Source organism: Nicotiana attenuata, unplaced genomic scaffold (assembly GCF_001879085.1).
Source record: "Nicotiana attenuata strain UT unplaced genomic scaffold, NIATTr2, whole genome shotgun sequence".
NCBI classification, from domain to species: Eukaryota; Viridiplantae; Streptophyta; class Magnoliopsida; order Solanales; family Solanaceae; genus Nicotiana; species Nicotiana attenuata.
In genome coordinates this window covers 175,173-201,768 of record NW_017671086.1, presented here as the reverse complement: position 1 = coordinate 201,768, position 26,596 = coordinate 175,173, and the positions used below count along the sequence as shown (strand labels likewise).

Sequence of the window (26,596 nt, the reverse complement as noted above, 5' to 3'; positions counted from 1 at the left end):
CCTTGTAAACGTAAGGGGCGAGCTGAGCGGGGCAGATGCCATAGTGGGGAAAAAACTCCTCCACTAGCGAAAGAAGAGGAAATGAGTAATCGATAGTGAACGTGCAAGTGTATAGAGCGCAGTACCCGGGGCGTTGAACATGTACTTCGTCCCCCTCAATAGGGATCAGTTCGATATGGTTGGGGAAGCCGAACTTGGCTTTAAATTTAGCCAACTGTTTGGGCGCCATTGTCGACAGGAATTTTCCAAGCACCACGTCCGGCAATCGTTGGAAATCGGATCTGGCTTCAGGGTTGCGGGGGATGATCTCCTCCACCGATGGAAAAGTTTCATCCTCCACGGTGGCAGCTATATTCTCCCTGTGAGCAGGGAACACCACTACCAACGGAACGACGTGACTCCCTTCACCAACATCATATGGTAAATGCGACATGTTTATGAAAAAGTGAAGAAGAATACTGGGAAGAAAGTTTGGGATGCGGTATAGAACAATGAAGCAGAGAGGAGAAGTCCTGAGAGGAAGTTTGAAGTCTCAAAGTTTGGAAGAATAAAAGTTTCAAAATTAGGTTTGGCCATCCCTATTTATAGAGATAGAGGCACCAAACTTGAAATGGTCTGTCATAATGGGGATCAAACCTGAAACGGCTCATTATAATTGGCACCGGAATTGAAACGGCAGATCCAATCAAATGTCACGCGCGAATCGACGTTATGCATCGGGAACAAGTATCAACATGACATATGATGTCATGACATCACTCTCTCTCTTGAACCAGACATTTCCAACAAATTACCGGAAAAATTTAAGGGATTTGAAATACGCATCCCACAGAGAGCCACGTTGCCTGCTCGTTACAACGACCACGACCCATATTATCTGTTCGGAGAGCTCGACCACGGAGACGATCATGCTCCACCACGGAGACGTACCATTGGCATGAGTTCAACAAATACTGAAGGCAAGGTCGAGGAGTCAAGGGAGACCGAGGTCGAGGACGAACACTCTCATCTAACGGAGCAATAACGACTAGTTTTAGGGATAAGATTTTAACGAGAATTCCAGCAATATTCTCAGAATTTCTACTGTTAGGGTTTTTTGGCACATATCCCCTTATAAATAGAAAGAGACCCAGTTATAGAAGGGGATTGAAGATTCAATTGTACAAGAACACTTTGACATTCTCTAGAGATTCTTGCTTTACTAATATATACAAAAGGCATATTTTTCTTGAGAACCCTGTCTAGTCTTTTCCCCACGATCCAAAGAGAATCCGAATATTAAAAGGCTTATCAGTCATTTATCATTGTCAGAAGTAACATTATTCGATTCCATCCCCCCTTTCAGTCATATCTGTTACTTTTATTTGCCTAATATGCGATTATACGTCATTTGTTGCTATTCAATGTTATTTACTTCCAATTTATGCCATTAAGTGTTGCTCAATATTATATATTCATCTCTGCTACCGCAGATCTTGTAGCATTTTGTCACGGTATTAGTTAAATAATCTAGTGAATATTATCGTTAGCTAAGATTAACCCTACCTTTTTAAGAATATCTAATTGTTTAAACCTAGATCTAAATTTTGGTCAAACAAACACCACACACTATACACAAGAAATTAGAGGAAAGAAGATATTTTATCCATAACGTTGCAGAATACAAAAATTACATCACATAAATCACAAACCGCACTACCCAATCGACCACCATAATTGCTTACGATCAAAGATCACAACTAGTTTAGTAATAAAACTAGCACGTTAATCCTTGAACAATCATAGTGATTATTAACGAGTTTCTCAAATTAAAATCTTTACACATATAAGAGATAGATAATAACATTCTTAGCATGGTCTAGTACAGAAACAACGGCGGTGGAGTCCACGGCAGTCGCCACCGGAAAATCCTTCCGTCTCACAGACGGCGGTACAGTTCTTCTCCCTAACACATGGTCCCCTGAAACGTTGGCTCTGAGATTCGCAATGTCTTGCCTCTGCAATTGTCATTGGTCCCATCTTTGTACGTAAAAACACCTTAACGTTAGTAATTACTACTTAAGTTCATACATGCACGTTTGATAAAAGGTAATTCCGATTTACCGTAAATGACATCCCTTTATGGGAAATTATATGATGTGTATAAGAATATAAAATTTAAAGGGTATTTTTAATACATTATACACACGTCTAATTTAAAATCCTACTAATTAAAAGTCCTCTAGATAGACACATAAAATGAAGGGAGGGAGTATTTATAAAATGTTCCCCTGCTTAGAAAACATAAAGTAATTATTATTAGTAGTAGTAGTATAATTTTTCTTTTCTTTTTGGTTTTAAGTAGTAGTATAATTACTGTTAGTAAACTGTATTTGTAAAATAATTCTGAAAATATAAATGAGTATAAACAGAAATGAACATAAACAGAAATGACATAAAACCAATTCGAATCCACTGAATTCACAGTGTTTCCTTAAGGAATTTAATCCCCTCCTAGTACCCAAGTTTATGGATTATTTCCTCCCAGGATAGAACGAATTACACACTGGTGTAGTGGTACTTCAAACCCCAGTGTTTTAGCGAACACAAAGTTCGGTAGCAAATCACACTTACTTTTTGCTTTGTTTGATGCTAAAAGTATGCAGAAGAAGGAGAAGAAACTCAGAAAATCGTAGTGAAATTCTGAGCAGAATAGTGTTGTATTTATAGCCAAAGTTAGGCTGAAATCTGAAGAGGGTGCAACTCTTCAGAATGGCTGTTTATGCAAAACGCCCACAGCATAAATGCCATTACATAAATGGCCATTTACTCAATAATAAAGAGGGAAAATAAAGAGGGAAAATTGAAGAGGGTAGTTACTTTTCTGTTACCAAAACAGAAAAACGGATTGGATTTAATATTAATATTTAATATTAAAATTTTGTTATTAAAACAAATATTTAATAACATTTCTGTTAATATTTTACTATTAACAAATAAATTTGGTCCAAAAAGTTAATCAATCAATCGATCATTTCACCAAATCCAAATCCGAATCCGAATCCGAAGCCGAAGCCGTAGCCGAAGCCGAAGCCGAGCCGAGCGAGCGACGACGACGACGGCGCGAGGCTTGCCTTCTTCTCAACTCTTTAAGAGCTAGAAGAAGAGCAATTGCTTATATACCCATAAAAAACCTCTTCCTCTTCCAATATGGGACAATGCCCATTTGCCAAGGGGGGGAACTTAAAATTTCACTCAAAAATTTTATTTCCCTCCATTTCCCATTCACCCTGTTTTAAGTATTTAATATATTAATTAAACACATCCAAAATCCAACAATCCCCCACATGAATGGGGAATGGCTATATCACGGAAGAATGCATGAAAAACTGTGTGATTCGCAAGTAAGGATTAATTGCATCTGGATAAGTAGGTTTCCCTTTGAACTTTCCGTAGTGAACTTATGTCGGATATACTCGATCAATAGGTAGATTTGATATCTTTGAACCGTCGAACTTTAGTGTATACCTAGACAACCACAAGTCACACAACCAACCCTTAACCGTCTTTGGTTCTCATTGTTGTGTTCTTTTCAGCCATGAACACCGTCTGGTTTCATAAGTGCATAGAGAACTGGCCTTACAATGTTCTCCTTGAAGCGGCTAACACTTCACACTTACATAGGTGATTCCTAAACCTGTCATCCCGTAGATACACTATTTGATATACCCCGTATCAAATTTAGAAATCATTAAAAAACCTTACTGCTTTATCCTTGGTACTGAACATTGTCTCATCACGAGAATGGACCAAAAGTTTAGTTGACAATGTTGAACAGTAATAAATGACTTTGTTTGATCTCCTAGAACCTAGATCTTGGGATCTCCAGTCTTCTAGGTAGAGTTACCGCCACTATGACTTGTTCTCGGCCACAGTCCCATTCCCCTTGATGACTTCTCAACTACCTCTCTAGTTAGGCCTTTTGTAAGTGGATCCGACACATTATCACTTGACTTTACATAGTCAATCGTGATAATTCCTCTAGAGAGTAATTGTCTAACGGTTTTATGTCTTCGTCATATATGGCGAGACTTACCGTTATACATAACGCTCTCAGCCCTTCCAATTGCCGCTTGACTATCACAATGTATGCATATTGGTGCCAACGGTTTGGGCCAAAATGGAATATCTTCCAAGAAATTTCGGAGCCATTCAGCTTCTTCACCGGCTTTATCCAAGGCTATGAACTCAGCCTCCATTGTAGAGCGGGCAATACAAGTTTGTCTGGATGACTTCCAAGATACCGCTCCTCCACCAATAGTGAATACATATCCACTTGTGGACTTGGAATCAGTTGATCCGGTGATCCAATTTGCATCACAGTATCCCTCAATGACCGCAGGATATTTATTGTAGTGCAAAGCAAAGTCCTGGGTATGTACTAAATACCCCAAAACTCGTTTCATGGCCATCCAATGAGATTGGCCTGGATTGCTCGTATATCGACTCAATTTACTTATAGCACAAGCTATATCTGGTCGTGTACAATTCATGATGTACATTAAGCAACCCAACACACGAGCATAATCCAATTGTGATATGCTCTGGCCTTTGTTCTTTGCTAATGCAAGATTCACATCAATTGGAGTCTTTGCAATTTTAAAGCCCAAGTGCTTGAATTTTTCAAGTACTGTCTTAATATAATGAGATTGTGACAATGCTAGACCTTGAGAAGTCTTAATGGGTATCTTTAATTCCCCTAGAACTTAAATCTAAGCAACTCCCAAGTCTTCTTNNTTTTATCAGGATTTGCAGTTCGAGGGATTAGTGCCGAGGCGGTCGTGGCTTCTCGTATTTCTTTGGAAAGGGCCCAAGAAATAATTTTTGACTTTAGCTCTGGAAAGGACGACACATTATTACTTTTGACCGTTTAAAATCAGTATAGTACTATTTTTTCTCTTTTTCTTGATTGAATGTACCAAACTAACAAATGATCTTTTCCTTTTCTTTATTCATTTATCTGATCATATGATAGTGGGTTATGTTCATAAAGTACGAAATTGTTTTGTTAAAAAAATATGGAAAATTTAATTAATAATTACTGAGCAAGAAGATAATATACTAAATTTTAACAATACAAAAAAAAAAACTAAAAGAAAATATAAGTTTGCTGAAATGAGTGTCTACGAGAACGGTGAGAAATGTAAAGATTGCTGGAGAATCGCGTGTGTACACGTGTACGGTTTGTATCAACTCTTGCTTTCTTTCTTTGTCTCTCATGTTTGCCCCGAACAATTTTGGTTTTGATGATTGACAAAAGAACACATGCATGAATCAGGATATCCAGTGCACAGTGTACATAAGTGACGGACGAATCAAGCAAAAGTCATGTACGTTAAAGGGATAAGTATTAGTGGTTAGTATCTGATATTCCCTGAATGAAAATGTTGCATAATTGATAGGAGCAGGATTCTTTACATGAAGAGAACTCTATCCAAGAAAAGGAAGTGATTAACAAAAAAATGGAATTCAGTCAAAAGCTTTATTTTTAGAAGAACCTCGGGTTACTGATAATCAAAATGAATAAAAGAAATTGAATTTTGATAACAAATTAGATAGCAGAAACTAAAGTAATCCAATATATTAGTTGATTTTTTCCGTGTCCCTACAAATGATCAGTCTTCTCCCTTTTTAGCTATTTTTAAGTTATATCGTTTTGGTCTATGTCATAATAAGGTCATTATGGACGATTAAAGGCTTTAAATGCTACGTTACATAATCATTGTAAATTTAATACAGGTTCTCTAACGTTTCAGTATTAAATGCTTATTAAATACTGTATTCTGGGCTCTCCTGTGCTGTCGGGTTCATTCTTCCTCAGCTTTTAGAACTTAAACAGGTACGATACTATCGAGTCTTTTGAATATTTGCTCGTGCCTCTTCTTGTGCTTCCGCCGTATCTGTTGCAACTCGTCTGCCTTTTTGCTAATGCATCATCTTTGACCTGCCTACGTGTCATGACATGTCATCTTAAACTCAGTTTTACCCAATACAGATAGTCCCCCACTTGCCATTTATTCATCAATTGAATATTTGGGAAGTGGATTTCTTTAAAGCGGGAAATATTTACCGCCATTAATGCTATGTTAGAAATCGATGCTTCAATTGTCACTTCCCATTTAATGCTATACACGTGGCGCCCTTTTATTGGCTTTGCAACTTTGCAGCGCCTTTTAAGGCTTTTTTACGGCTTCACTAATCACGAAGCGACGGTTCTCATTATGACCTTTCCATCATTGTACCTTTTCCTTTGACGGTTGCTTCCTAGTATAAAATTTAGTTTTTCGCCTTTGTCTTTTCCCTCATAAAGCTTTCAGAATATTCATTCTTTTTCTCATCTTCCTCGTAAAACTCTTAGAATATTCAATTCTTGTTCTTTACCTCCTCGTACTGCATGGCTTTACCAAACCCTAACCCTAGGAGAGTCCCCATAGTTGATAACTTTTCTCTTGTCCCTAATAGGAGTAGAAGAGGATGAGGTAGACTACGTAATTTAGGGTCTTCATCCATACATGGTTCTTCTCTCCCTTCATCCAGTTCTGGCCCTTCTTCTAGAACCAGAGGTTCTCTTTCACATATATCTTCCTCTAGAAGTAAGGAATCCTCTGAGCCTCTTCATGAACCTCTAGTAGAGGAGATAGTTCCCGCGGAACTATCTTTCTATAATGATAGAGAGTCTCTTAGAAATCAAGTATCTTCTTTAGATCATGCTGATATTTACCCAACTCAGATCACTGAAGGTCTGATTTCTTTAGCTTGTAAAGACTGCCATTGGAGTCATGACTTCCCCATCATAATTCCTAATGCGAACCAAAGAATCACCTCTTATTTGATAGGATTTTCCTTTTTTTATACATATCCTTTCAGCCTAGGATTCAAACCTGCTATTGACCCTGTCATCCTAGAATTCTGTCGTTTTTTCGACGTATGTTTATGTCAGATTGGCCCTATAGTGTGGAGGGTGGTTGCCTGTTTGAGGCATTTGACCAATATGGCTGATGTGCCTTTTACTTTCTCCCATCTAATTCATCTTTACTCCCCTAGACTTTTTCGCAATGGTGTTTTCACTCTAGTAGCAAGGAGCAAAAGAGTTCTGGTTAGTCCAGAGGATGACAGAGACCGTGGCTAGTAATGCCAGGTTTGTTGCTGCCCTCCGCACTGTTGGTTTGGGTAGGTGATGGAAATGTTCCCTTCCCCGAGAGGTGGAATTTTGCACGTGAGTAATTTTTCCGTACTTTTTCCCCTTCAATTTTTGATGATTATTTATTCTAATTTTCCTTTTTATTTTCCAGCAAACCATGGAGATTTGTGGCGATGTTCCCAATTTCCATGTTTGGGTAGGAAAACTGGTGAACACTGCCCAATGGAGGGTAGATCTTGGAAGACTCTTTCCCAACGATTTGGTTGGAAAGTGAAAACTCACGGTAAGAATTTTTTAATTTTACATATTGCTTTTTCCTGAACTTGTTTTAAATCCTTGCTAGGTAACCTTTTCCTACAAATATTTCATTCTTACTTATTACAACCTTATCGGAAACAAAAACACATTTAAAACCATTCTTAACAAGAAGTCCAGTAGAGACTAAATTCTTCCTAATCTCGGGAACATGAAGGACGTTGTTCAAAGTCACCACTTTGCCGGAAGTCATTTTGAGAAATATCTTCCCACATCCTTCAATCTTCGCCTTTGAAGCATTTCCCATAGAAATCGTCTCATCGGGTCCAACAGGAGCATAAGAAGCAAAAGCTTCTCTAACAGCACAAACATGGCGAGTGGCTCCAGAATCAATCCACCACTCTTTAGGATTGCCCACCAAGTTGCATTCGGAAAGCATGGCACATAAATCATCAACATCATCACGCTTTTTAACCATGTTTGCTTGACCCTTCTTCTTGTCTTTCTTTGGAGCACGACACTCCATAGATTTGTGTCCAGTTTTTCCACAGTTGTAGCAGTTTCCACTGAACCGCTTCTTGCTTGGGTTGTATTTCGATCCAGAAGCCTTCTTCCTCTTTTTATTCTCTTCAACAATATTTGCTCCCATTATTGTTGAGTTTCCACGGCCTCTCTTTTCAGCAGCTTTGTTGTCCTCTTCGATTCTCAACCGAACAATGAGATCTTCAAGGGACATCTCCTTGCGTTTGTGTTTCAAGTAGTTTTTGAAGTCCTTCCACAAAGGAGGCAACTTCTCAATCATCGCTGCTACTTGAAATGCTTCATTGATAACAAGACCTTCAATGAAATTTCTATTAGTAAAAATACCAAGATTACTACTTTCAACATCAATATTAATTTGAGTTTCGTCGCCTCAATCACGAGAAAGCGTTCACTTTCTGGAGTTTCGTCGGACAGCACAGGAACATCTTCCTTGATGAACTTCTGGAGACTTAGAGTAGTCAAATAGAAGAACATCTTTTGCTGCCAGCACTTGAAATCAATCCCGAAAAATTTTCCGGGTTTCTCCGCCGGTGCCAATGCTGCCGGTGTCGTTCGACTTGTTGAGGCATTGGCAGTCACCATTGGAACAGCTTGGTTCTCATTTTCATTAGTCATTTCTGTAAAAGAATGACAGAAACGTTAAAATCACGTAGATTTTAATAGAGTACAAAACCACAAAGGTTTTACTCTTCCAGAAACAGTAAGTACAAATACAGAAATCAAATTAAATTCCTTAAGCTTGTTAGTAAACTGTATTTGTAAAATAATTCTGGAAATATAAATGAGTATAAACAGAAATGAACATAAACAGAAATGACATAAAACCAATTCGAGCCCACTGAATTCACAGTGTTTCCTTAAGGAATTTAATCCCCTCCTAGTACCCAAGGTTATGGATTATTTCCTCCCAGGATAGAACGAATTACACACTGGTGTAGTGGTACTTCAAACCCCAGTGTTTTAGCGAACACAAAGTTCGGTAGCAAATCACACTTACTTTTTGCTTTGTTTGATGCTAAAAGTATGCAGAAGAAGGAGAAGAAACTCAGAAAATCGTAGTGAAATTCTGAGCAGAATAGTGTTGTATTTATAGCCAAAGTTAGGCTGAAATCTGAAGAGGGTGCAACTCTTCAGAATGGCTGTTTATGCAAAACGCCCACAGCATAAATGCCATTACATAAATGGCCATTTACTCAATAATAAAGAGGGAAAATTGAAGCCGAAGCCGAAGCCGAGCCGAGCGAGCGACGACGACGGCGCGAGGCTTGCCTTCTTCTCAACTCTTTAAGAGCTAGAAGAAGAGCAATTGCTTATATACCCAGAAAAAACCTCTTCCTCTTCCAATATGGGACAATGCCCATTTGCCAAGGGGGGAACTTAAAATTTCACTCAAAAATTTTATTTCCCTCCATTTCCCATTCACCCTCTTTTAAGTATTTAATATATTAATTAAACACATCCAAAACCCAACAATTACTACTTAGTAATATGGAATCACAATACAAACAATTATTTTACTTTTTATTATGAGAAGTCTCGAAGCCATGTGAATAAAGAATCTTTTGGTAGAAATTGTTTTATCCATTCAACGGACTTATCCAGCGAGAAAGGAGTCAAGCTAATTGATTTAAACATCGAATAACGTTTTAAAAAAAATAGGTAACAAGTTTGATAAGGAAGAAGAAGACGAACCAGTAGCCATGACAAGCATTGCTAGAAGTAACAAAGTGGCAAAAAAGCGCATGGATTTTGCCATTTTAAAAGACAGATCTATTTTTGACAGAGAGTGAGATAGGGAGCTAAATATATTTTGGTATGTGAGAGGTTGGTATGTGATTTTATAAAGGCTTATCTCTAGGAAGGATCAGAGGTGAGTTAGAGAAGTAGATAAGGTTTCACGTTAATCCAATAGGTCTTGGTTAGATTATATATTTGTATCAGGATGTCACTAAATATGTATAAATATTTAACTGTAAACTCAGCAACTAAAATGAGCTATGATTTTAATGGTAAATTCAAACGTCATAAACTTCAAATTCTGACTTTAGCTCTGGAAAGGACGACACATTATTACTTCTTGACCGTTTAAAATCAAGTATAGTACTATTTTTTCTCTTTTCTTGATTGAATGTACCAAACTAACAAATGATCTTTTCCTTTTCTTTATTCATTTATCTGATCATATGATAGTGGGTTATGTTACATAAAGTACGAAATTGTTTTGTTAAAAAAAATATGGAAAATTTAATTAATAATTACTGAGCAAGAAGATAATATACTAAATTTTTTAACAATCAAAAAAAAAACTAAAAGAAATATAAGTTGCTGAAATGAGTGTCTACGAGAACGGTGAGAATGTAAAGATTGCTGGAAGATCGCGTGTGTACACGTGTACGGTTTGTATCAACTCTTGCTTTTCTTTCTTTGTCTCTCATGTTGCCCCGAACAATTTTGGTTTTGATGATTGACAAAAGAACACATGCATGAATCAGGATATCCATGCACAGTGTACATAAGTGACGGACAGAATCAAGCAAAAGTCATGTACGTTAAAGGGATAAGTATAAGTGGTTATATCTGATATTCCCTGAATGAAAATGTTGCATAATTGATAGGAGCAGGATTCTTTACATGAAGAGAACTCTATCCAAGAAAAGGAAGTGATTAACCAAAAAATGGAATTTCAGTCAAAGCTTTATTTTTAGAAGAACTCGGGTTACTGATAATCAAAAATGAATAAAAGAAATTGATTTTGATAACAAATAGATAGCAGAAACTAAAGTAATCCAATATATTCAGTTGATTTTTTCCGTGTCCCTACAAATGATCAGTCTTCTCCCTTTTATAGCTATTTTTAAGTTATACGTTTTGTCTATGTCATAATAAGGTCATTATGGACGATTAAAGGCTTTAAATGCTACGTTACATAATCATTGTAATTTAATACAGGTTCTCTAACGTTTTCAGTATTTAATGCTTATTAAATACTGTATCTGGGCTCTCCTGTGCTGTCGGGTTCATTCTTCTCAGCTTTTAGACTTAAACAGGTACGATCATCGAGTCTTTTGAATATTTGCTCGTGCCTCTTCTTGTGCTTCCGCCCGTATCTGTTGCAACTCGTGCCTTTTTGCTAATCATCATTCTTTGACCTGCCTACGTGTCATGACATGTCATCTTAAACTCAGTTTTACCCAATACAGATAGTCCCCCCACTTGCCATTTATTCATCAATTGAATATTTGGGAAGTGGATTTCTTTAAAGCGGGAATATTTACCGCCATTAATGCTATGTTAGAATCGATGCTTCAATTGTCACTTCCATTTAATGCTTATTACACGTGGCGCCCTTTTATTGGCTTTGCAACTTTGCAGCGCCTTTTAAGGCTTTTTTACGGCTTCACTAATCACGAAGCGACAGTTCTCATTATGACCTTTCCATCTTTGTACCTTTTCCTTTGACGGTTGCTTCCTAGTATAAATTTAGTTTTTCGCCTTTGTCTTTTCCTCATAAAGCTTTCAGAATATTCAATTCTTTTTCTCATCTTCCTCGTAAAACTCTTAGAATATTCAATTCTTGTTCTTTACCTTCCTCGTACTGCCATGGCTTTACCAAACCCTAACCCTAGGAGAGTCCCCATAGTTGATAACTTTTCTCTTGTCCCTAATAGGAGTAGAAGAGGATGAGGTAGACTACGTAATTTAGGGTCTTCATCCATACATGGTTCTTCTCTCCCTTCATCCAGTTCTGGCCCTTCTTCTAGAACCAGAGGTTCTCTTTCACATATATCTTCCTCTAGAAGTAAGGAATCCTCTGAGCCTCTTCGTGAACCTCTAGTAGAGGAGATAGTTCCTGCGGAACTATCTTTCTATAATGATAGAGAGTCTCTTAGAAATCAAGTATCTTCTTTAGATCATGCTGATATCCCAACTCAGATCACTGAAGGTCTGATTTTTTTAGTTCGTAAAGACTGCCATTGGAGTCATGACTTCCCCATCATAATTCCTAATGCGAACCAAAGAATCACCTCTTATTTGATGGTATTTTCCTTTGTTTATATATATCCTTTCACCTTAGGAATCAAACCTTCTATTGACCCTGTCATCCTAGAATTCTGTCATTTTTTCGACGTATGTTTACGTCAGATTGGCCCTATAGTATGGAGGGTGGTTGCCTGTTTGAGGCATTTGACCAATATGGCTGGTGTGCCTTTTACTTTCTCCCATCTAATTCATCTTTATTCCCCCATACTTTTTTTGCAATGGTGTTTTCACTCTTGTAGCAAGGAACAAAAGAGTTCTGGTTAGTCCAGAGGATGACAGAGACCGTGGCTGGTATGCCAGGTTTGTTGCTGCCCCCACCGTTGGTTTGGTGGGTGATGGAAATGTTCCCTTCCCCGAGAGGTGGAATTTTGCACGTGAGTAATTTTCTCGTACCTTTTTCCCTTCAATTTTTGATGATTATTTATTCTAACTTTCCTTTTATTTTCCAGCAACCATGGGAGTTGTGGACGATGTTCCCAATTTCCATATTTGGGTAGGAAAGCTGTTGAACACTGCCCTAATGGAGGGTAGATCTTGGAAGACTCTTTCCCAACGATTTGGTTGGAAAGTGAAAACTCATGGTAATAATTTTTTTTATTTTACACATTGCTTTTTCCTGAACTTGTTTTAATCCTTCTTTTTATCAGGATTTGCAGTTCGAGGGATTAGTGCTGAGGCGGTCGTGGCTTCTCGTATTTCTTACGAAAGGGCCAAAGAAATAATTTTGGGCTCTTAAACGAAAAGAAAAGCCATTGATGACCAAGACTCTGAAGAAGAGGAAGATGAGGGTTCCTTGGTAACAAGGCCACGGGCTTGTAGACGTATTATCTCTGATGATGAATCATCCCCCCGCCGTTCTATTCCTCTTACCGAGTCTGTTGAAGCCACAGTGGTGATACCTGATGATGTTGATGATGTTCCCGCTGCTGCTCATGATTCTGTTGAGCAGTTTTTTAACCGCGGGTTTGGTAGTGAAGATTTTGGTCCTGTTTCTGATGAAGCACCCCTGGCTTCTTTTTCTACTCCTGTGACTCCTTCTTTGCCGATCGTGGATGTTTCCGTTCCTCCCCAAACTGTTTTTACTGCTTCTACTGTACCTCCTTCAACAATTCCCCCTCCACTTGTTCATCATACTGAGGTTGGTTCCTCAAGTAGAGGTACTGTTATGAGGCAAGTCACTATTGAAGTTCCTGCTGAGGGTAATCTTTTAAGGAAATCAGGTCAAGCAAACGTGTGGCTTAAGCCTTTGATTGGTCCAATTGAAAGAGCTAAGCTTGATAGCCACAGTTCTTTGACCTTGATGAATGACATAGTGCATGCTTCTTTAAAGGTATCCCTTTTTCAAGCTTTACTTAACCTTTTTCTGTTTTCAGAGTTCTCATATTCTCTTCTCTTTTAGGTCAATTTAATTGGCACGGAGATGATGAAAAGAGTTACCCTCTCTGAACAACTAACGCGTGACTATCAAATGGAAGCAGATAATTGGAAGTAACGGTGTGACAATCTTCAAATTGAGGTGGAAACGCTAGAAGAAAGTAAAAGTACCTTAGAGCAGCAGGTACGGGCTTTGACCTCAAAATTGGCAGTTGAAAAGGCTTCTTCAAAACAAGCTGATAAGGAAAAGGCTCGTCTGGAGACCTCTTTTTCCGAGCAATTGTCCAAGGCAAGTGAAGAAATTAGAGAGTTGAAGGCTCTCTTGGGTGAAAAAGAAGCGTATGCTGGTGAACTCGTGCAGAATTTGACTCAAACTCAAGAAGACCTCCGGGTATCTTCTGATAAGGTTTGTTCTTCAGAAAATTCCCACGCTTCTCTTCAAGCTTCTTATGAATCTGCCTTGGCTGAAAATGAAAAGTTAAAAAATGAAATTGCTGACTGGGAGAGAGATTATGAAATCCTTGAAGATAAAACTGCCATTGAAGTAAGTTGGGCATTTTTAAATTCTCGCCATGATACCCTCGTTGAAGCTAGCCAAGAGAATTTTAACTTGGAATCTGAGTTAGCCAAGATCAAAGAGACTATTGAGAAAACCCAGCAGAGCCAAGATTTTTCTTCTCCCGTGGCTGAAGCTTCTGAAAATGTTGAAGATGATACGGGTATCCTCACTCCTTCAAGTCAAGCTGAGCCCGCTGCTGTTGATGTTCCTGCTCAGTTCCTTCAACTTCTCAGTGAAAAGTTTATATTGTTTAAATCCCTTTTGTTGTTTTTTTCTTTTTGATGGTATGTGGTGGAAACCCTTGGTCTTTTTAAGTGTTTATTTAAAACGTTAAGTCCCCAGACCTTTTATGGGGCATTTTGTGTAAACAACTTTTGGTTTATGACTAAGTTCATGCTTAGTCTAAACTTTTCTAATATGAAGAAATTTCCGTTGCTGTTTGAACTTCTGTTTTGTTTATTCTTGCCTTTATTTTTTAAGGACTTACTGAATAACTTGCATTTTTATTTTGTAAAATGCTTTCTTTTTCTCATGAATGTCTTAAATCAATCATGAATTATAAAAGAGGGCCCTTTTATATTCGACACTTAATGAAGAAGACGTCTCAACTTCATAATGGTGTTAATATACGATAAAAGAAATAGGAATACACATGTTTCTTGAAATGACTTTGACAAGTTTTTATTTGAACTTTGTCTAGTTTTGGAGAATACCTTACATGTATTTGAATTACTTCTATAACTTTCTCGTGACTGTTTTTCTTATAACATATTTCAATAAAGAAAATGAACACAAGGTTTTTATTTATAACCCGTTTCAGTACATTGCCTTTACCCTAACTATGACAAGGTTTTTCTTTGGCCTTAGCTCGTGACTCTGCTCTGCACTTGATTCATTCAATGAGTGAACTTTTCAGGCTTGATCTTTGATTGTTTCTCAATCTTCTTGTTTGCCTTCTTAATACACCTGTCTATGTATATTATATAGTCCCCCAAGTGTTTGAGCGTTGAAGTATGAAGTCTCGAGCACTTGATTGTTCCTCTCATTTTGGTCCTTTTCCTGTAAAAGGAAAAACACACGGGACTCGGAAAAGCGATTATAGATGAAGACTGCTTAACCCGTCTTAATTTCTATCAGAATAGTTGTAACCCTAGACCGGGAATTTCAATTTATTCCACGTGCCTTGCAGGTCGTGATTCATCATTTAGTACGGGCTAACTTTTTGCCTATCATCTAAAATCGTTAGTAAAACTTTAATAATTCAAAAAATAGAATTTTAAAATGAAGATACCTAACCGTGGGTATTCTTTTAGAAATAGTATCTCTTCAGGTGAACGGCATTCCAATGTGAAGGTAATATCTTGCCATCCATTGTCTCCAGCTCGTACGCTCCTTTTTCCCGCAATACCATGAATCCTATAAGGTCCTTCCCAAGTTGGACTCAATTTTCCCGTATTAGCCACCTTCGTAGATTGAAAAACCTTCTTGAGTACGAAGTCCCCAATCTTGAAGTATCTTAACCGTGCCTTTCGATTGTAATATCGTTCAATGACTTGTTTTTATGCTCCCATTCTTATTAATGCAGTTTCTCTTTTTCCTTCAAGTAAGTCAAGGTTTATGTGCATCTCCTCTTCATTAAATTCTTCTGACGCTTGCGTATACCTCGTGCTTGGTTCCCCTATCTCATCCAAAATTAAAGCTTCAGCTCCGTACACCAATGAGAATGGTGTTTCACCTGTACTTGTTTTTGTTGTCGTGCGATATGCCCATAAAACACCTGGTAGCACTTCTGGCCAATTACCTTTGGATTCCTCTAAACACTTCTTTAAATTGTTGATAATGACTTTGTTTGTTGACTCAGCTTGGCCATTACCCACCGGATGATAAGGTGTAGATGTTATCCTTTTGATTTGCCAACTTTGAAAAACCTCTGTGATCTGTGCGCCTATAAACTGAGGGCCATTATCACACACGATTTCCTTTGGCACACCGAATCGACATATGATATTTCGTCAAACGAAATCTCTAACTTCTTTTTCCCGCACCTGTTTGAATGCTCCTGCTTCCACCCATTTAGTAAAATAGTCAGTGAGTACAAGCAAAAATTTTACCTGTCCCTTTGCTTGTGGTAATGGTCCCACGATATCCATCCCCCATTTCATAAAAGGCCACGGTGCAATGACCGGATGTAACAGTTTAAAGGTCTATGCATGTTATTACCATACCTTTGGCACTTATCACATTTAGCCACGAAATTCGCCGCTTCTTCTTCCATTTTAGGCCAATAATAGCCTGTTCTAATCATGGTTCTTACCAGTGATCTTCCTCCCGCGTGATTCCCACAATGCCCCTCGTGTATCTCTCTCATTACATATAATGTATAAGAAGGCCCGAGGCATCTTGCTAAGGGGCCACCGAACATCTTTCGATAAAGATTGCCTTGCTTTGAACAATATCGAGCAGCCTTTTTCCGAAGCGCGTGGGCTTTTTTCTTGTCTTCAGGGACGGTACCATACTGCAAAAAAGTGATAATCTCCTTCCTCCAATCCTAGGTTAAGTTATTAAAATTTTCCTCATTTTTATCTGGATCAAGTACTGAATGAAACAAATGAATTACAGAACAATATTCATTGCTTGTCACATCTGCCGCAGATGCGAGATTGGATAGGGCGTCTGCCTCGACATTTTCATCTCTTGGTATTTGCATAACTTTCCAGGTTTGGAATTGTCTAATCAAATCCCGTACCTTTTCCAAATATTGCTGCATTCGTGCCTCCCTGGATGTGTAAGTCCCCAGCATTTGGTTAACCACGAGATGCGAATCGCTTTTGATTACAATTTGATTAATGCCAAGTTCTCGTGCCAGTTCTAAACCTGCAATCACAGCTTCATACTCTGCTTCATTGTTAGTTATAGAATGACATTTAATGGCTTGTCGAATGGTCTCACCCGTAGGTGGTACCAAAACAATTCCTAAACCTGCTCCCTTCACATTAGATGAGCCATTAGTAAACAAGGTACGAATTCCTGGATTAGACCCGTTGAACACCTGTAATTCTTTTTCTGCTTCTAATTGCATCTCTTGGCTAAAAAGCAGCCAAAAAATCTGCTAACACCTTAGATTTGATCGCGGTTCTGGGCTGATAAGTAATGTCATATTCACTTAATTCTATAGCCCATTTGGCTAATCTACCAGACAACTCATGTTTGTGTAATATATTGCGTAATGGATAAGCAGTTACTACTGCAATAGGGTGACATTGAAAGTAAGGCCTTAATTTTCTTGAAGCCATGATTAGTGCAAGTGCAAGTTTTTCTAATTGAGGATACCGCGTCTCCGCATCTAATAATGATTTACTGACATAATAAATTGGAGATTGTTTACCTTGGTCTCCACGAACTAAGACAGCACTCACCGCTACTTCTGAGACAGCAAGATAGATGAGCAATTTTTTCCAACCTTTGGTTTTGCGAGTAACGGCGGATTTGACAGGTATGTTTTAAAATTTTTGAGCGCCTGTTGACACTCCTCAGTCCATTCGAACTGATCTTGCTTTTTAAGAGCAGAAAAGAATTTAAAGCAGTTTTCTGATGATTGAAAATAAATTTCCCCAAAGCTGCAATTCTTCCTGTCAATCTCTGCACTTCTTTTTTACTTGTAAGCATATCAGGGATTTCTTCAATGGCTTTAATTTGCGTTGGATTCACCTCAATACCACGGTTAGAAACAAGAAAACCTAAAACTTTACCTGATGCAACACCGAATGCACATTTTTCAGGGTTTAATTTCATATTGAATTTCCGCAAGATCTGAAACGTATCTGATAAGTGTGATATATGATCCCCTGAATGTTGAGTTTTAACGAGCATATCGTCTATATAGACCTCCATAGTTTTTCCCAAGTGTTCTTGGAACATTTTGGTCACCAGTCTTTGATATGTTGCACCAGCATTTTTAAGACCAAAAGGCATTACTTTATATCAGTAAGTCCCCCTGTCTATTATAAATGAAGTTTTTTCTTCATCGAAAGGATCCATTTTAATTTGGTTATAACCTGAATATGTATCTAAAAATCTTAACAACTCATGTCCTGCAGTAGCATCAGTTAGTTGATCTATATGTGGTAATGGAAAAGAGTCTTTGGGACAAGCTTTGTTAAGGTCTATGTAATCTACACAAACTCGCCACTTACCATTCTTTTTTGGTACTACAACAATATTAGCTAACCAATTAGGATACTTTACCTCGCGGATAGACCCGATTTTTAGTAATTTTTGGACCTCATCTTGAATCACCTGATTTTTAAAAGCTCCTTGCTTTCTCTTCTTTTGTTTGACAGGTGGATATGAGGGGTCTTCATTTAACTTGTGAGTCATTACCTCCGGTGGTATTCCTGTCATATCAGAATGGGACCAAGCAAAACAATCCACGTTAGTTTTCAAAAATTCAATCAAATTACCTTTCATGCCCTGGCTTAGATTGGCCCCTACGTAGACTTTCCTTTTAGGCCATTGTGTGAATAATACTACAACCTCCAGCTCTTCAATCGCTGTTTTGATATTTTCATTTTCCTCTGGTTCTTGAATGACATCAGGCCTTGAGTCTACATCTGTTCGTTCTTGTTCAGTTGAGGTTTGTGTTGTAGTATCCTCAACTGGTTTCTGTAACTGCTATTTTTCTTCGTTCCTCATACTCGAATCTGCCACGGAGTTGATACTCCTGGATGTCTGTTGATCTCCATGGATTTGACGTATTCCCCATGGTGATGGAAATTTAATAACTTGATGTAAGGTTGACGGAACGGCATCCATCTCATGGATCCACGGTCTTCCGAGAATCATATTGTAAGCCATCTCCATATCTACCACCTGAAACTTTGTATCCTTGACGACCCCTTCTACGAATGTAGTAAGTATTACCTCACCTTTCGTCACAACGCTGGAGTTGTCGAACCCAGACAAAGTATGCGCCTTGGGTACTATTTTAGCTTCGGCTTGCATCTCGTGTAGAACTCTTAGCAAAATAATGTTCACAAAGCTACCTGGATCAATCAAAACTCGTTTCACATTAGTGTCATGTACAAGTAAATATATTACCAGTGCATCGTTATGTGGAGTCAATACGTCACCCGCTTCTGCATCATCAAACGTAATGATTTCTTCCTCTAAGACATGTGGCACCCGCTTCCTGTGGGTAATCGTGACTTTGGATACTTTATTTGCTGTTGTATACGTCACGCCATTGATTTCTTCGCCCCCGCTTTTAGCATTAACAGAACTTTTTTGGAGAGGGCGGTTTAGGGGGCTCCTGCCTGTTCTTCATGTATGCTTGTTTACCTTTTTCACTGAATAATTCGGTGAGATATCCTTGCTTCAACAGATGATCAACTTCACCCTGTAGCAACCTACAATCTGCCGTTTTATGACCATGATCATTATGAAATTCGCACCAGTGATCAGGATTACGCCTGTTTGGATTCGATCTCATTTCTTTTGGCCGCACTTTATCACCCATGCCTCTTAAAACAGCTATGAGCTCGGAAGTGCTTACATTGTATAACCTCCAAATCGTGCCTTCAAGTTTCTATCATCATCTCGTGACTCTCGTGTGTTACGATCATTTCCATACCTCGATGATGAGCCTGATTCTCTATTTCTAGATCTATGGTCATACCTTGAATGATCATGCTTTGACCGTGAATCTTTTCCAGCTGGGCCCATATATGGTTCGTACCTGTTTTTACCGGACCTTTTTTCTATTTCCGCCCGTCTTGAACTCACCTTTTCTTCTTTTTGAGATTGTGAGATAATATCTTCTTCGATCCTTAACTTCGTGCTATACCTGTTGTAAACGTCATTCCACGTCGTTGCTGGGAATTCACGAAGACTTTCCTTGAGTCGCCTCGTGGATTCTGAGCTTTTCTCATTCAAATTACCAGTGAAAGCTATAGTTGCCCAATTATCTGGTACACATGGTAAGGTCATTCTTTCACGCTGGAACCTATCCACGAACTCTCTGAGCAACTCGGAGTCCGCTTGTTTGATTTTGAAAATATCCTCCATTCTCTTTTCGACTTTTTGAGCTCCCGAATGTGCTTTGATAAATGAATCTGCAAGCTTAGCAAAAGAATTTATGGAATTTTTGGGTAAAAGAGAATACCATGTTAATGCTTCCCTAGTGAGTGTTTCGCCGAATTTTTTGACCAATACTGATTCAGTTTCTTGTTTGGTCAAATTGTTGTCTTTTACGCCAGTTGTGAATGCAGTCACGTGGTCTTGTGGATCAGTTGTTCCATCGTATTTTGGAATATTGGGCATTTTGAACTTCTTTGGAATAGTTAGAGGAGCAGCGCTTGGCTTCCAAGGTTGCTGTGAATATTTGTCCATATCGATTCCTTTGATTACAGGCGGTATTCCAGGTATTTGCTCTATGCGGTCACTTTGCTCCTTGAGCTGTTTCTGCAATGTTGGAACTAAATTTTATAAATCGGAACTGACTAAGTTACCTGGTTCTCCCTCTCGTGACTCACTGGGGATTCCACCACTGGCTGAATTAACAAGCCCAGAACGAGGATTTTCCAAAGTGTTGGTATTTGGAATTGGTGTTGATGGTGCAACAGGTAACTGCCTGGCAAAAGCCTCAAGAGCTTTATTGACCTGTTGAGCGATCAGCTTCTGCAAAGCTTCATTGATAGCTTCATCGTTGTCAAATTGAGCATTTGCGTTTGAGTGAGATCCATCAGGAGTTCTTTCTCGAGACCGACGAGGCGAACTTTGTGGAGAAGGGATCGGAGTGTGAACATCTTGTGGGTCTCCTTGGAGTTGATGGTTTCCTTGGGTGTTGTCGTTTACATTTGACATGATTGTTGATGTAACGAAATAGATAAGGTTAAGAAAGATTAGATTATCAGATTCTCGGTAACGGAACCAATTTGTTTGACAAAAAATGGAATTTCAGTCAAAGCTTTATTTTTAGAAGATTTCGGGTTACTGATAATCGAAAATGAATAAAAGTAATTGATTTTGGTAACAAATAGATAACAGAAAATAAAGTAATCCAATATATTCAGTTGATTTTTCCGTGTCCCTACAAATGATCAGTCTTCTCCCTTTTATAGCTATTTTTAAGTTATACGTTTTGCCTTTGTCATAATAAGGTCATTATGGACGATTCAAGGCTTTAAATGCTACGTTACATAATCATTGTAAATTAATACAGATTCTCTAACGTTTTCAGTATTTAATTCTTATTAAATACTGTATCTGGGCTCTCCTGTGCTGTCAGGATCATTCTTCTCAGCTTTTAGACTTAAATAGGTACGATCATCGAGTCTTTTGAATATTTGCTCGTGCCTCTTCTTGTGCTTCCGCTCGTATCTGTTGCAACTCGTGCCTTTGCTAATCATCATTCTTTGACCTGCCTACATGTCATGACATGTCATCTTAAACTCAGTTTTACCCAATACAGGAAGGAGTTAGAAGTTGAAGATAACTAGAACTTTTCTACCAAGGAAGAGTAAAGCATTAGAACTCTAATTAATCTTTATTTACTAACTCTATATATATAAGTTATGTTCTCTTTTACATGTGATGCATATATACTGAAGTTAAGTAAGAATTGAGAGTAAAATAGCAAGGCATTTTCTCAGCAATTCCTGTGAGTTTTAAGAGCGCGATCCTGAAGCTACACGAACCAGATTGAAGAACCAGCTCCATAAAGAGTTGTATGTGCCTTTTTTGATTTCTAGTTCAAAGTGTAGTAGGCATTTTCAGTTGTACCTTTCAGCTTTCTTCGATGCAAATTGTACTAGGTACATGAGTTGTATTATTCAAGTTAGAGTTAATTTGAAGTAATCGCAAAATCCTATGGCGTGTTGCTACAAGGGTTAGAGTTAATCCTTAGGTTTGCTAGAGGTTGTATACTCTAGTTGTAGTGTTCAAGTTAGAGTTAACTTGAAGCAGTCGCAACAGCCTATCGCCGGTTGCTGCAAGGGTTAGAGATAATCCTTAGGTTAGCAAGAGTTTGTAAACTTTGTTGTTGTCTCAGAGTTGTAGAGAAGTGTTTGGAAAAATCCTACCGGGTAGTAGGTCGTGCTTTTTTCACCTTTTGAGCCATGTATTTTTCACGGAAAAATCCTTGTATTCTTTACTTTCTGCATTATTTTTTCTGCAATTTTAGTGTAAGGAACGCATAGAAGAACCAAGTCCTTCGATAATACGGTGCACGCAACAAATTGGGCACTACACAAATCACCCCTCTTGTGTAGTATTGAGCATAAAACATCATCTCATAATTTAATTACTAATGTAGTTAAGCAGATAAATAGGAAGTGAATATATGTTCTAATCGCGGTAGAGCATCATTGTACCTATTTGTACGTGGACAAACCTAGAACAAGAGGTGTCATTACACCACAAGTTTAATTTTTGTTGGTCAATAATGTAAAAAGAAAAAATATCATCACGCAGTTATTAGAAATTAAAAAATTGTTTACGTGTAAATAAGTTGAGTTGTTTATGAAAGTTATTCAAATGCAATGGAAAGTTGAAAACTCACTAACCTTCGTCTAGCTTTATCCCCTTTTTACTATTTCCCTTTTTGTAGAACCAAGAGGAGTGACATGATAGAGAGTAAGGGAAGTTAGTGCACAGTAATTACGTTTAATTATTTGAAGCACTGTAAACATCTATTTGTTAGTTAGGAGATTAGAAAGTTATTAATTAATTATTGATGTATAAATATAGTTGTACAGTTACATTCAATACACAGAAAATTATTTCTCTCATTTCTTCTTCTTCTGCTTTCTCTCTCTCTCTCTCTCTCTGCATGTGCTCTTCCCTATTCTAGGGTTCTTCCTCTCACTGATTTCTCTGAAATCTAACATGATATCAGATCTTCGAGCTATGGATTGAAGCTAGCAAATTGATCCGAATTTGTTATACTCTCCTCAATTCTCTTCGTCAACTTCTTCTATGTTCAATTCTCTTCTTCCCATCTCGATTTCAAAGCTCTAAGTAGTCAACAATAGCGATAAACAACTCTGAGCAGGAAATAGCTACAACTATGACTGAAACCTCTCAAGTATCATCGAAAGATGAATTTGAAGAAGGAATTTCGGTTGCAGTCACTCATCCTCTGAATTGGCACCTTCTGATATGAGTGGAATTTCACTAATCTCATTTCAATTAACAGGCACAGATAACTTCTCGTTGTGGTATCGATCTATGAGAATTGCTCTTCTAGGTCGGAATAAGCTTGGGATGGTAGACGAAAGGTGAAATGCAATCGTGTGGCTGATGAATGCTATAGCATCGACTTTGATCAGTGGAATTGCCTATGCGACTAATGTCCACACTATGTGGATGGATTTGCAAGAGCGCTTTGACAAAGTGAATGACACTAGATTCTACAACCTACACAAGGAAATTGCAACCATAACACAAGGTATCTCATCTGTCTCTGTGTACTATTCGAAAGTGAAGGATTTATGGGATGATACTGAAGATCTAGTGCAACATCCCGGCTGTGATTGCCCAAAAACTAAGAAATTCACTGAACACCATCACAAACAAAAGTATATCAATTCCTTATGGGTTTAAATGATTCCTACTCACAAGCTCGTAGTCAAGTTCTAATGATGAAACCTGTTCCTTATGTAAATCAAGCATATGCTATGTTAATTAGTGAGGAGAGTCAGAGAAATATAGCCGGTTCAGTAGGAATCTTAGGCCCCTCACCTAATGTAACTGGTAGACACTATGAATCCACAACCCTATACAGTTCTAAGTCTGGTAACAGATCAAAGTACAAAAAGAACTTCAACTTACAGTGTGAGTTCTGCAAACTAAAAGGTCATAGCAAGGAAAACTGCTATAGGATAGTTGGCTATCCAGCAGACTACAAAGTTAAGAAAGGGGGAGCTGGTGCTTATAATTTAATACCTGAATATAGTTCATCATCTGGTGGTTACAATTCACTACCTGAGTTAGGCTCCTACACACAGCCTTGTGGACAACCAACTCTTGGTTCACTGACTTCTACTATGCAGTCAAGGTCTGTCCAACCCTTGCAGAACAACAATCAACATGTAGGTATGGGACATGTTGCTGAACAACCACAACTTGGAGGAGGTGGTGCCTTTACCTCACCAAGGAACAATATGATCAGATTATGCATATTCTGAATAATAGTACAATTAGTTCTTCTTCAGCAAGTGACAATAGTACTACACCTGCTTCTTAAGCTAATTTAGCAGGTACTGGTATTGCATTACTAACTTTCACTAGTCCACATGAGTGGATCATTGACACATGAGCAACTAACCACATAGTGTCTAATGCCAATATATTAAATAAAGCTTCTATAGTTGAACCCTCTTCCTCTAGAAAAGTTTTGTTACCAAATGGAGTTGTCTCTCAGGTGACTCATATTGAAGAAACTCAAATATCAAACAACAACACTCTAAATGAAGTATTCTATGTGCCACAGTTTAAGTACAACTTGCTATCAGTGTCTAAAATGACAAGAGACTTAAGGTGCTTTGCCTCTTTCTATGCTGATTTTTGTGTGTTTCAGGATCTCTTCAATGGCACGGTAAAGGAAATTGGTAGAGAAAGAGATGGTTTGTACTTCCTACAACAACATGAAAATAAAAGATTGACTGTTGTGTCCTTGGAAGCTATTGGCTCAAAGACTGACTTCTGAACCAGCTCTACTGATATAGCCTTGTGGCACATGAGACTTGGTCATGTGTCCATTATTGTTCTGAGGAAACTATTTACTGTCAAACAAACTAGTATTACAAATACTATTAATAAATGTTGTGTCTGTCCTTGTGCTAAACAGACCAGGACACCATTTCCTACTAGTAGTGTCAAGAGTACAAGTGCATTTGATCTCATTCATGTAGATGTATAGGGTCCTTATAGATTGCAACTTTTGATGGTTATAAATACTTTCTCACAATGGTTGATGACTTCACTAAAATGACTTGGATATTCCTATTGAAATTAAAATGTGATGTTTGTGTTGTGTTGCCAGTTCATTGGCTTTGTGCATACACAGTTTAATAAAGCAGTCATGTTGTTAGGTCTGACAATGGCACTAAATTTCTAAATTCAGTATGTAGAACTGTGTTAAAAAATCTTGGCATCATCCATCAAACCTCATGTGCCTACACTCCAAAGCAGAATGGAGTAGCCGAGAGGAAGCACATGCACCTCCTAGAAGTCACCGGAGCTTTGAGATTTCAAGCTCACATTCCCATCAAATTCCGGGGTCAATGTGTTCTTACTGCAGCATATCTCATTAATAGACTTCCATCCTCAGTATTGAAGGGTCATTCACCTTATGAGTTGTTGTACAACAGGAAGCCTCAGGTGGGACATCTCAGAACTCTTGGCTGCACGTGCTTTGCAAGGCAAGTATAGGACACAGACAAGCTCGTGCCTAGGGCCAAGCCTGTTGTGCTCATGGGATTCTCAGACACTCAGAAAGGTTACATTCTCTGGGACATTCTTACACAAACTGTCTTTGTTAATAGAGGTGTTTCTTTTAGAAAAGATGTCTTCCACTTTAAAGACTCTCAATCTATCTCTCCTCCTATTCATGCCTCCTTCTTCACCTCCTATCTGTGAAAAAATGTCCTCAGCTATCAGTCATCCTTCTCACACCAATTCACCAAATCAACTAACTGGTGATAGTTTGTCTCCTACTTTGTCTGAAGGCAGGCCTAGTCCTTTATCTCCTGCACATGAGTCCTTTCCTACTCTGAGGATATCTCTCAGAACCAAACATCCTCATTATGGCTCAAGGACTTTGTCACTCTGCCTACAAACACTCACACCCTATATTCTATTGCCAACCATGTCTCCTATGAAAGTTTATCTCCCTCTTATCAGTCTTACCTTGCAGCTCTCTCCACCATTGTGGAACCTACCTTCTATGAAGAGGCTGTCAAAGACCAAAGGTGGGTGGAGGCTATGAAATCTAAGATAGCAGCCTTGGAGGCTAATCACAAATGGGAGGTTGTATCACTTCCTCCAGGCAAGATGCCTATTGGTTGTAAGTGGATATTCAAGGTTAAATACAAAGCTACGAGGGAGGTTGAAAGGTTCAAAGCCAGATTAGTGGCTAAGGCGTACAGTCAGCAGGAAGGAATTGATTATCAAGAGACTTTCAGTCCAGTTGTTAAGATGGTTTCGTTGTGAGGGCCCCACTTCTATAAACGAGGGACAACAGACATTTAAGTAAAATTTCCCATTCTTCCTTACTCTAGATCATGTGTTAAAGCTTAAAGTGAGAATCAAACTTCTATTTTTCATTGGTCAATAGAATGATTGACATACCGACGCGATTAGAGGATATAAGAAGAAAAATTAGCAAGACATCACCGTCTACAAGTGGGATGGTTTATGGTACTAATTGCCTTTAAGAGGAGAATGACGTTTAAGCCGGGGACTGACCAAGGAAGGTGTATCCCAAGAAAGAGAATAGTTAAGATCGAGATGATCTCGTTCAGGGCCGTAACGAATGAGAACTATCATAAATATTTCAAAGACTTTGTACTGAAAAGAAGAGGTGATGATGTCTCCAATATGGTCAGAGTTGTCATGGAACTCAGAAGGAGTTGTTACTAGTAAGG

General features: G+C 38.4%; 1 protein-coding gene across 1 annotated transcript; it reads right to left on the bottom strand.

The window, feature by feature from the left end:
• Positions 1–1,681: 1,681 nt before the first annotated feature.
• On the bottom strand, positions 1,682–9,822 carry LOC109205834 (defensin-like protein P322). The gene is made up of 3 exons (XM_019368589.1): positions 9,671–9,822; positions 9,308–9,309; positions 1,682–2,019 (listed from the first exon to the last, which is right to left on the bottom strand). Exons 1-3 carry the CDS (start codon positions 9,732–9,734, stop codon positions 1,849–1,851), a joined length of 237 nt encoding a protein of 78 aa, XP_019224134.1. The 5' UTR covers positions 9,735–9,822; the 3' UTR covers positions 1,682–1,848.
• Between the last annotated feature and the right edge of the window lie 16,774 nt (positions 9,823–26,596).

What these genes read in the sequence shown, in the direction of transcription:
- LOC109205834 (XM_019368589.1), bottom strand. Translation starts at nt 9,734, where the DNA reads ATGGCAAAATCCATGCGCTTTTTTGCCACTTTGTTACTTCTAGCAATG.